This window comes from Bactrocera oleae, chromosome 2, assembly GCF_042242935.1.
Source record: "Bactrocera oleae isolate idBacOlea1 chromosome 2, idBacOlea1, whole genome shotgun sequence".
Classification (NCBI taxonomy): Eukaryota; Metazoa; Arthropoda; class Insecta; order Diptera; family Tephritidae; genus Bactrocera; species Bactrocera oleae.
The window spans coordinates 65949544-65962029 of NC_091536.1; the positions used below are offsets into that span (position 1 = coordinate 65949544).

The window sequence follows — 12486 nt, forward strand, 5'->3', positions numbered from 1 at the left end:
AACAACCAGTTCTATGATTCCGGAATTTATTCGGTCAAGGACTGTTTTTGTGGATGATATAAGCCTGTTTGTATTGGTAAGTTTGGTTTATCTCGGTAACCGTTTCGGAAACTTTCCGCCGCAGAATTTGACTGACGAACTACCTATCTATCTATGGTGCATATTTGCGTATTCTCCTACCTTAAATTATCGATTAAAATAGGCTGTTCTTAAATGATTTGCCGAAATAAAGTATTACTCGAACAAATTCTGAAAAATAGCGGGCTTCCGCTCAGTCGGAAGTCAGTGTAACTGAAACTTATTAAAAGGTCGACACTTGTCACATATGTATCCGCCTTAAAGTTGCCTTCGACAGACGTTAACATGTCTAAAATGGAAAATACCATATATTAAGGATATTTCAAGCCCATAGGCATTAATAGTGTCAAAATAGTCGATAATTTATTAAGGAGATTGCCCAAGCCTTTGATAATGATACAGCTTAATGAGGAATAACCAGTAAGCCCTTTATTAATCGACGGCTTAGCAAAAGAAGTCCTGCTGGAAAATAGAGTGTAACTAAAGTAAGGTATCCAACCAAGGAGACCAAAGAAAACCATACTTCAAAATTAGGCACTTGAAACCAATGTTCTTCTTCCGAGTCCATGTTTAATTGCACATAATTAAAATATCTCTTGATAATATGAGAACAAGTTCTATATAACACACGTTTAGAGCTCAGTCCTTGAAGAATAGATCATCATTTGCTATATTCCATGTAAAATGAGAGCGTGACATACTTAAGCTGAAAATATTAAGTATTGATTTTCAAAGGCGTCAATTTATAGCTAGGAAGCTCTGAAAACCGGGAAAATGAAAAAACTGTTTTAACTAGTGAAGGAAACTTGATTACAATAGAGCATAGATTCTAGTTCGATAGCTTAACATGAAAACCTCAGACAAAACAGGTTCACACTTTAACAACTTACTCGGCATGTCATGTGTGATTCGAACAGCAGAATTTTCTCAGGAAATTCAATCAGACAAGTTTATAGATTCCTTTTGTTCAAAAGCGCAAATATTTTATTAATTACAAATTTACTTATGGCAAAGCACTAGCACTAGATTCGCTTAATATACGTGCAATACATACAAATAATTTAATATTACATACTTTTTATGTACTAACGAATTTTCTATTAGAAAAATGTCGTATAAATCGTACAAAATATCGCTTGAGATGCCACAAAAGGCACACCCTTTAGTTTTACACAATCTCTTTGCAAGCCTATCTATTTTTTTAACTTCAAAACCACCCAAAAACCTTCAAATTCCAATTATTTTATGGATTTACAAAAATATACAAAGAGAGCAATGCTATTCTCTATTTTTAATTCCTCATCTGTAAAAATGCTTCATCTTTGCACATAAATATGTGTAGTAAGACCGCACAAGAAACGTAATAGCAGCAACGGTAACTTGATTAGCGGTGTTGTAGTAAGTTCAGCTGCAATCACATTTACGAAGACGAGGATGATGAAGACGATGACGATGTCGTTGTATCTGATGAGTCAGTTGATGTGCTCTCCGATGAGCTACGTTTCCTCTTGTTACTCTTCAATTTACGCTCCGAAATCACTTCATAGCTGGGCAATGTGGAATTGCTGGAATCCGATGAACTGCTCGTTGTTGTAGACGAACTGGAGCTACTTGTTGTTTCCTCCATGACGGGTTCGACTTTTTTCGATTTTCTGCCGATGGCAAAAAGAGCAAAAAACAAAAAAACACATTTTCAATTGACGTACATGAGCTCAGCGGCGAACCTTTCTATCAACCAACTTTTTCTTGTCCTTCTTATCCGATCTTTTACCACCACCGGCATCACCACGTTTCGACTTCTTCGCCTCGACAATATCGCTTTCGACCGATGTGTTGCTACGATCACGTTTCTTCGACTTTTTATCGCTCTTCTTGTCCTTATGACGAGCACTGCGCTCATCCACCATTTTAGTGGAATATAAATTCTGTGAACTGGCAGTGGAGTAACCAGTGTCCTTACGCTTGTGCTTTTTCGATCTTGAATAAGTTAAGTGTAAAGATAAGAAAGAGAAATATTTAGAATATGACTTTTCGAAAATAAGATAAAGCGTGTTAACGCGCGCTCACTTATCCTTTCTGTTCCTTTTTCGCGTTACGAACTCATCCTCGGCGTAGTCACGTGCCCTAAGAAGTATGCAAGTAGGAAAAATTATTTTAACAATTCAGAAAAGAAGTAAATCTGTAGAAGTATATACTTTTGTATTTTCCGCTTGACATCGGTACCCCGCTCAGTTGATATCATGTATATGCTATTTGCATCCGGATCTTGGGCACGACGTCGAGACTTGTAGTGTTGCGACTTGTCGCCACCAGATTTTTGTTCACGCCGATTCTTCCAGAACTCAGCATTTACTACATAGAGACGATATAACTGTAAAACAATGACCAACGTGTTTTTACCTAAAATAAATAATAAATTTTATTAAATTATACCGTTCATGCTGCCGTAAAACTATATTTCAAAACTCTATCTTATATGCGTAAATCTAGACTAGGTCTTCTGCAAAATTGAGGTGAAAATGTTTATACTGGTAATACTTCTTAAAAACTACCGAACTACGGAAGGTAAACTTCTTTCATAAAAGATAGCCTCTGCTTTAGAAGTAGTTGCAGTGCAGGAACAATGGAGCAATTGGGAAGAGAGTTAAGTCGGAATATTTATTCAGATTACTTCTTTTTATTAAAATAAAATATTTGTCGTGATTTGAGTGGAATAAGCATTTCTCCAATAAATTTTAAAATTTTTGACGAGTTGACACGCCTTGGTTGTTTGATTCCGGTAATGAAGATATGATTGTCGGTTAAAGCGTTCATTAGATATCTATTATTTGATAATAACGAGATCTTGTTTGCGTCAATAAATTGGAATAAAATCAACCGCAACCGTGGAAATAACTGTTTTTGGTAAATATTTTATGTATATTTTATATACGAGTATATTTGGTAAAACTCGATTTTGTGATTCAAAATACATTGCATCACGATTTACTGATTAAAGCAATCTTCCAACTTTTTTTGTTTTGTAGTAAGGTTTGTCTTTTACTTAAAAAAGGGCCTCCGTTACGGCGATGCGATTAATTCTTAAGTAAAAAGTCGCTGGGCAATAGAGTCGGAGAATATGGTGGATGGTAAGTAATTCGGAGCTTCGCACAACACAAAGCTTTCGCCTTGAACAATATGCCCGACAATGCAATCTTTTGAATGTCAGCTCTTTAGGTATATCAACCTCTTTCTTCTTCGGTGCAAAATTTAACAAAGCATCGTTAATTCAGCTTACAGCTCAATAGCCCTTATCAATCAATTTTTTGAATAGCATTATTTTGTCCCCAAACAGCTGCCTTTTAAAGGTTAAATATTTAATAGAAATCGTAGATATATTTAACAATATGATGGAATCTTCTAACTATTGGGTCCATAGCTACTTATATTCGTGCTATTTTTTTTTTTTTTTTTTTTTGAAGTTATAACATTTTCTCATCTTTATGGCAATTTGTGGATTCCATGCCAAAGCTGCGCCGGCTTGGCGGCCAGGAATGAACAAGCTAATTTTTGATACCCTGTTCTGATGGGACCCGTATTCCAGTAAAGGCGTTTTGCATCGATCGGAACAAATGGTAGTCAGCAACTTCCCAGCCGATGTTTTCCAAATAGTTTTTAACGGGTCTTGCAACATGAGGCCTTGTGTCTAATCGTGAATTCCAGGCTTTTTTCACTTCAATTTGATGGGTTGTTGGCGGTGACATTCCCCAAGAATGGTTTTACCCGTGTTTAGAAGCATATCAGCACGTCTCACCAAGAAACCACTAGCTAGTAGCTCCACTTTTTTTTCTCAAGTTGATACACCTGTTGTGAGATGCAAAGATGCAAAGATTCAAATAATTTTCTCAATTAGTTCTTTGTTTACAAGCCATATGAAGTTGGCGTGGCAGAGTATTTTTTTAATATGGAAAAAATAGAATATCGCGCAGTGATTCGATTTTTTGTTTTGAAAGATTTAAAAGCAAAGGAAATTTATGAATAATTGTTAAAAGTGTATAAAGAGTTCCCACCATCAAAACGCACCGTTGAATTTTGGGCTGGTGAATTTAAACGTAGTCATACTAGGCTTGAACACGAGCCACGCATATAGCGGCATGTTCATAATATTGTTAGTGAAGATCCAAGTTTGGCTAAGCGTGAAATACGTGTATTGAAGTTAAGGTAGATTATATTGAATAAAAAAATATACTCGTATTTTGTACCAAAAACAGTATTTTTTCATTTCGAGCACAGAAACTTTTCGACCAACCTGCATATTCGGCTTTGCCGTTGTTGTTGGATTGGGTGGCTACATACGACTTTTTGCGACATTTTAGATCGTGTAAGCCACTTTTGGCACCTTCACTCAGCTAGAGCATATTCACCATAAACTTCGAGCAAAATACGGTTGAGCTTCTCTACATATTATTTCAGGTACAAACCCTATTCTACGTTCAAATGGTGTCATTTTTAGGCTCTGATGTTTAGCTAATAGCCGAAATTTTAAAACATCGCTTGATATTTACCCGGTCTAATTAATTGTTCGATTTATGAGTTTGTGGTGAATAGTGACATTTGAAACTTCACTATATTTTTATTCCAAACTATTTTGTTTGCAGTTAAGTTGATGATACTCACATGTAAAAAACACGCTCATATAATTTAGGATTTTATACTGGAATATAATTAGCATGCGTAGCGTTAGAAAAGGCGCATCCTGCAATATCACATTAAGCACAATAGCCCAGATATCGATGCCACAACAGCAGCCATCACAACAATCGGTCGTTCTAAACAAGTGTTTACATTATTATATTAGAATTAACATAAAATATGAATTCAATCCAACATACCCATCATCGTGATGTATTCCGCCGCCGCGTGGACGTCTCGCTCGCGTCGCCGATAAAACAATAGTAAACTGCATTAAGCTCCAAGACCAAATACCCAAAGTTAGAAAGACCAATAGATCTATTTTTATAATATTGACATCTTTATAGGACTCGAAAAACTCCATGATATCAGCAGCTGTGCCTATATTTAGAGAAAAGATTATTTTATTTACTAAGAAGTATATTTTTAGGCGCACACCTATAAGTGGTAAAATAAAGTTTGAAAGCAAACGATTATTGTTATGGATTTTCACCTTTTGCTTACAGATATATACTAGTTTTTTGTTTACAATTTTTATTTAATTTTTCTGGAATGATTTCTTTGAATCAATCATATTCAATATTTCGACACTTCTCTTCAGAACTTCCTAGTAGAAATTTTAGATATTTTGGGAGTTTATTGATGCTGAAATATAATCAGCTTAAAAATGCTTTATTGGAGGCATGTGAAAAGTTTTTTCATTCAGAATAATTATAATTCGCTGAGACGGCTGAGAGTCGGTGGTGAGGTTTTTCAAGGCCCTAGCGCACTATTTTTCAACCGATCAAGACATGGCATAGTGTTTTAAACTGGACTAAACCCTAATAAAATACTACATTATTAAAGGCAAGTAGTGCTCTATTTAGGAGATGACTCAAGACATTTAAAAAATTATACTTTATATATAGTTGATCTCTCATTCACTCATTTGAGATGTGCGGGAAATGTTGTAGTAATTAAGAAATGTTAAAATTTCTTCCGCACAAATTCAAATAGAAATTTCTAACAAATTATTTATTTTCACCGTTTTCTAGTATCAAAAACAGGAACCTTTATTCAAATCATCGAAATATAGGTTCAAAAATTTTATCTTACCTATATAAACCAACAACAACTGACTCAATTGATCGCGCGTCAGATCGCCTTTCGGTAACATCCAGCGACCCACTATCAAAATAAGCATAAGAAACTGTTCGATCAGTGTAATCCAGGTGTCCGGATCAATTTTAAACACGGGTAAATCTAGATCAGCGATCTCCGCTACTTCTTGTAAAATATTCTCATTGCTGCCATTGTTGTTGCCATGATTATTGTTCAGCTTGCGTGCCACTTGATCTAATTCCAAAAGCCAAATGGCCGGTACAATGCTGCTCAGGTATAAAAACACCGAAGGACAGAACCTGTGAAATGGAGAAAAATTCACAAAAATAGTACAAATTTAATTAAAAGGAAAAGTAATAACCAAAGCAAGCAAGCTGACTAAGCGCACTTGTTGCAACTAAAAAGGGTAATAAGCGAATACAATGATAATTAAAGGAAGGAAGGTTGGTAAAACCTGAGTATTTTATGTGAGGGTTACTCTGCTGTATGAGTAATGGTCAATAGATATATGTATTTTGAGTGCACGTGTATGCATTTGGGTGTATTTGGCATGTGTCTATATTAGGGTGGTAGTCATTTAACACTGACTTTATTTCTAAATTAGGACTCACTGCTGAATAAATGTATGAGTATAACTTACATATTGGGTCGTTCATTAAGTAATTTTATTTCTTTTAGTACAATTTCAAAACGATTTTTTTATTAGTGAAACATTTTATGAAACTATATCTTCTCCATTTTGATCCAATACCTTTTAGCATCCACGCTTAAAAAATTGTGAATAGTTGCAGACTGGGTCAAGTGGGTTTTGACGTCCTGATTTAAGGTAAAGATTCTCCCATCCAAAAATTTTTGCAGAGACCGGAACAAGTAATAGTCCGAAGGTGTCAAGTCTGGAGATCCTATTCAAGCTGTAAAAGCTTTTGGCTAACCATCAAACTTATATGAGGTCTCGAATTATCCTGGTGGAACACTACACCTTTTCTATTGATCAATTCTGATTTTCCTTTGAAATCCCACTAAACAGACAACATAACCTTTTTTGGTGACTCTCGGCCTTCGAAGTGGTTTGAGCTAGTTCATCCTTTTTAGAACATGATCTCTCGCGCTTTACATTCTTGTAAACAACTAACTTTTTGTAGCCAGTAACAATATGGATCACTTCAATTACGTTTGATAAGCAAACCACAGTCGTTAATGCAACGAAACAAATTTCGTTCTGTAAGAGCATGAGGAAACCATTTGTCAAGTTTCGACTTTCCTAGACATTTCATGTGCTTGTGAACGGGGGCGCTAGACAAATTTAATCTTTCAGCAATCCCTCGAGTTGTTATTCGACGATTTGCATCGATGAGCGACTTTATTTTATCCACATTGGCTTCAAGAGTCTTTCCTGGACGTGGTGCATCCTCAAGATCGAAATTGCTGGAATGAAATTGTGTAAACCAATTTTGGCATTGTCAACACATCTTCTCCGTACACATCACATAATTTTAGCCTTGCTTGCACTGCATTTTTAACGTTTTGATAGAAAACAAAAAAATATGCCGAAAATGCTATTTTCAAGCTTCGATAGGGCACCAAACAAAAACTATTCAAAAAACTTCATAGCATAAACTACAATCATGAAGACTTGAAGAATAAAGGTGATTTACTCAAATACGTGAATGAATTTTCCACGGTGTAGCTGGTAAATATTAGAGTTGGACATGTCCTCTCCAAGCCTTCTAATACTGATTTTTAAGATAAGCCGATATACAATTGATTCTATTAACAATCTGAAATATAAAAGCCAGTCTTAATCGTGAACAACTACTAGAGGGTGAGTTGTTTAAACTTTTTGGAGATCAAGATTATAAGATAGATTCGTAAAATTTTATACGATAGAATAATGGAACTGTTCGATGAAAGGAATTTACAGCGATCAACGAATTAAAAGACATCGCATAATCAAATAGCTGCACTAGATAAAAGGCCTTCTCGTTTTCCCTAAAAAAATGGGGGTCCCACTTGATATTTGGAATTTTGAACATATGGTTGGCACACTTTTGTAGGAAACCGAATATCGTCAAGTTATAGAAAGAGTGCTGCCACCATTTAAGCTAAAATACATCCAAAATTTCCTAAACAATTATCATTCATACTTATTTTGCAGTAAAATAGGAGGTGAAAGTGCAGTGGAGTAAAGGAGGTGCAATTTTCAATTACATATGTATGTCGAAAAGCAAAGTGCGTGAAGCACATAGAAAGGAGATCTCCAACGAGCCAAGCCTTGACCAGCGTGAAAGTGAGAGTTGCTGACTTGGACGTTTATTGGTTCTTTTTGATAGTTAATTTTTTAAATTAAGTTTTATTTTTAATTATAATTAATCGACCAACTTCATTAAGCTTAACAAAGGAAATTACGAATGAAATGGAATATTTTTAAAACGTGTAATGGAACCATATAATCACAACATTTTCTTGGAAAAAATAAAACGCTATAAATGAGATGTATGTACACATGTATACTGCATACACACTTCGTTTAATTTTCCCGACTCCTTAAAGGAAAGTGTAAACCCATAATTATTAGTCATTGTCTCGAGGGCTCAAATCAGCCGACTCTGTAACTATTGGGTGCTTTAAAAACTGCTCAAAATGGGTCAAACTGAGTCGTAGATATTCCCCTGCGGGTGCTGCGGTTATCAAACATGGTTTTTTTAAGAATTTCGGACCAAGCCTGGAAGTACTTTTGACACAAAAAAAGCTTTTTAAAAAAACCTAATAGTCCATTGCAGCCAGATAAAAAATATTTTGGCAAAAATTAATAATAACAAATTTAACTGCCTTGATTAACTTTTACCAATATCAACAAAAGGTTCATAAACGCACACACATATTTATTTTTACACACATACAAGTATATACTTATATACATATGTACATATCTGTATATTCAAAGGATTGATGTTGCTTTATGTGCACTAGATAACTTAGCCTTTGACTGCCGGTCAGCCAACTAATAAAGTGGTGTGTTTGTAGTAATTTGAGTTGCGCGTTCGCTGGTTGGAAGTTGCGCATTGTGTTGCGCCGCACAAACACCGTTAAATGCGATTTGGGTGCGGGAATATTTACGCGCTCTCACACACACACCCAAACATACACACATGCATGCTTAAGTACATATTTATATTGCATATAATGTGATTTCACTTTTAATTGAAAATCAAAGTTAACCAACAAGCAAATGACGTAATCGCATTGTTTACATTGGAGTAAAGACAAATACACAGACACGCTGACAAGCAGACATACAGATATGTATGTGTGTATGTGGCGAAAACATGAATAAGGTGAGAAAATTTTTACAGGATAATTATCGCATAATGAGTTCGACCAAGCAGACACAGGCACACGCAAACACATACACATAAAAGCAAATGTAAATGAAATAAATTGGTTTTAATAGGCGCTTACGTAAAATTACCGAAAAAATTTTAAGAAAACGGAACAAGCACACACACACATGCGAACACGTAAACATGTATGCACAAATTCCACGTGATAAAATGTTCAAATATTAATTACATGACCCCATACCACCGCCATTCTTGCGTCTTCTTGATCATCAGCGTAAAGATGCCTTCGAGCAGTAGCAGTACCAGCGGTCCACATAGCGACCAGTAAATGTAGTTTTTCGTATTGACCGTCACTTGCCAAATAGCCAAGATGCTGTGTGCGCCGAAGAAAATGCGCGTCAGAATCGCCTTGAATGTCGAGATGATTTTCGCCATGATTTCATAATTGCTGCACCGCTTTTGATCAATTCACATATTTAAACACTGCACACAAGTACACTTTCGCGCACACTAACACACGCACACATTTGCGCTTACATAAATACATATACGTATGTATTGTTGTCTATAAAAACCGCAATGTTTTTAAGAAATTTGCCAAAGTTATTGAATTGAAAGGACGAACTGGGCGCCACGAAGCGCAAACCGCAACTGAAAGTGCAAAGTCTGCTAAACGCTTGTTAAACGCTTTGACCATCAGCGTTTAGGCGCGTTCTTAGAGCAATTAATAGCGCGCGGCGGTGGGTTTTGTGTACGTTGAGTCTTTTATTGAACTCTGCACAGAGGTGCGCAAAGTAATCGGTTTTGTCATGCCGTGTAGTTATTACAAATTGTTGCTGTTTTCTATTTTGTCATTATACCGTGAACAGAGTATATTAAGTATGCTACGAAGTTTGCAAGAAGGAAACGTTGGACACCTTCTGAAATATATAAATATATATACATGAATGTTCAACGCCACGAGCTGCGACGATTTAGTCATGCCCGTCTGTATGTCTGTATACCATAACCGCAAACTAATCCCTCAATTTTTGAGATATCGGTCTGAAATTTTCCACATGTCCTTTTCTCCCAATTAGCTGCTCATTTGTAGGAATTGCCGATGTCGGACGACTATACGATATAGCGGCCATACCAAACTGATCGATCAATATCAAGTCCTTGTTTGTAAAAGAGTTTTATTTAAAAAATTATCTTGATGATATTTAGCATGGATTATTGTCCAAGGGAACGCTACAATCTTTGAACAACTTCTAGAGATCGAACTACTATAGTATATGGCTGCCATACAAACTGATCGGTCAAAACCAAGAAAAATTTCTTCATAAAATATCTTTTCTCCTTAGTAAGTAGCTTTAATTCGACCTATAGGTTGTTTATATCAAACAACAAGCCTAGGAATAACTAGCAAACCGTTAGCAGGATACTTTTGAGATTTATTTATACACATAATTGTTATAAGAAATGTACCTGTGAAGGGTATTATTGCTTCGGTGCAAGCGAAGTTAACTTTTTTTATTGTTTTCAGTTATAAATTGAGTGTTGAGATTTAAGCTCAGCCCAAACTCATCTCTTGTTGGAACGAAACGGTCCTGGATCGCCGTTGGCGGGAGCTGTAGTGAGCTTCACCTACGCTGATACGTTAAATATACACTTATATTACTGAAAGTATAAATTGAACTCAATAGAGAAGATTTCAAAACTTCTAAATAAATTAATGGTTTTTCTCACATGATAGTTTTATAGAAAATGCAAAATAAGCGATCCTCCGGTCTTCTTCGCGCACATGTAAGGATGTATTCCCTACTAAGTTAGAGACTGAAATTTAATTTAGCTATGCCGACCAACGAGTTCTTGTTTTCTATAAATTGTATAAAAACCTGTACACTAGTTCAGACCGATGAAAGTGAGAAGAGGCCAAGATTTATCCTCGCATGTATTCAATAATATATTTCATATATTTTTATTCATGCTGTATAAACTATTTATTGAATGGTAAAACTGTATTAAAAGAGGACATACAGTTTAAGCTAAGCATTCCTCTATAGATGTTGGACTGTGGGTACTCGAAGACGAATTCAGCTGGTAACTGCCTGCATGGGTATTTGTACTTCTACTTAATAAAACAATAAAAACGCTTTTAAGTTTATGAGAACGGAGAAATCACTTAGCAGGTGAGGTTAGTCACTTACTGCTCACAAGCAAACAAAGGCGTACGCAACATGAGACCCCGTATCATGAAGCTATTATCCTGGCTGCTCAAATCGAACTCGCTATTAAAGAAACGCAAAACGCTGAGCGCGTCCAAGCACGCTGCTGCTTTACTCTCTTCTTCTGCCACTAGTTGTCATGATGATGTTTGGGGTGATGATAATGATGATGACTTTCCATTTCATTATACCGACATATAAAACAATTTAACGGTTATTCGCGGCGCGGTCAAGCCAAAAGAATAAACAAAGTTGACAGCAAGACTTATTGAGCAGTATGTACATACAGATGTACGGACTCATACATAAATTTATGAATATTTTAGAGATGACGGTTTCACGACTAAAAAACGTGAAATGATCGCGACTAGAATCGAAAGAATCTGCAGAAATAACACTAGCTATAAATCCTTAATTCGAATAATCTTCCATGACTCAAACTATTTTTGAGGAAAAGCAATTCCAAAGGTGGACCCACAGAAATACCTGGAAGCATAAGTAAACAATTTAAGATTTAAGTAAACAAATTATCAATATTTTGTATCTCGAAGCGACTCGAACTTTTCAATAAACTATTGAGTCTCGACAAGAAAATCAAGCATTTTAACTATCTTTCGCCGCTAACGAGCACAGAGAGTAAGCAATAAGGCTGCCCGCACCCACTCAGTACTGTTAAATGGTCACCAGCATTTCATTCCTGCGCTCATTGCTTTGCGTGCGTATTAATGTGGGTGACCTTTCATGTGCATGTGTTTGTTCTTCATGCATTTTGTGTTAATGGTGGTGATGACTATTGAAAACAAATTTGCGGCGAACCACTAAACCGTTGGGTTGAGCCCCATTCACACTCACGGCAGGAGGGATGACTTTTCAATCACTGCATGACACTGAGCACTTTAATCACGTGAGGTCAATGTGATTCGTGCAGTTATTGATATTTGATGACAGCTTTAAACGCCAACCGGATAATTTTATAAATATGTATATATAGGTACATACATACATACATACTTTAAACTTAAAGTGTCGATATTATAAGAAAAGGTTTCCTAAGTTAATTTCGCGTTGAATATAATAGTTTTGTT

General features: G+C 35.9%; 1 protein-coding gene across 1 annotated transcript; it reads right to left on the bottom strand.

Moving 5' to 3' along the window:
• Window positions 1–621: 621 nt before the first annotated feature.
• LOC106615110 (transmembrane protein 26) lies at window positions 622–9681 on the bottom strand. Its single transcript, XM_014231170.3, has 8 exons — window positions 9433–9681; window positions 5845–6149; window positions 4950–5130; window positions 4735–4886; window positions 2274–2478; window positions 2146–2202; window positions 1819–2055; window positions 622–1730 (listed from the first exon to the last, which is right to left on the bottom strand). The coding sequence occupies exons 1-8, from the start codon at window positions 9624–9626 to the stop codon at window positions 1499–1501; spliced, it is 1563 nt and encodes a 520-aa protein (XP_014086645.2). The 5' UTR covers window positions 9627–9681; the 3' UTR covers window positions 622–1498.
• Between the last annotated feature and the right edge of the window lie 2805 nt (window positions 9682–12486).

Coding starts and splice junctions, on each gene's coding strand:
- LOC106615110 (XM_014231170.3), bottom strand. CDS start 9,626: ATGGCGAAAATCATCTCGACATTCAAGGCGATTCTGACGCGCATTTTC. Junction 2,203..2,273: donor GTCAAGCGGAAAATACAAAA/GTATATACTTCT, acceptor CATACTTCTTAG/GGCACGTGACTACGCCGAGG. Junction 1,731..1,818: donor GATAAGAAGGACAAGAAAAA/GTTGGTTGATAG, acceptor TGCCATCGGCAG/AAAATCGAAAAAAGTCGAAC.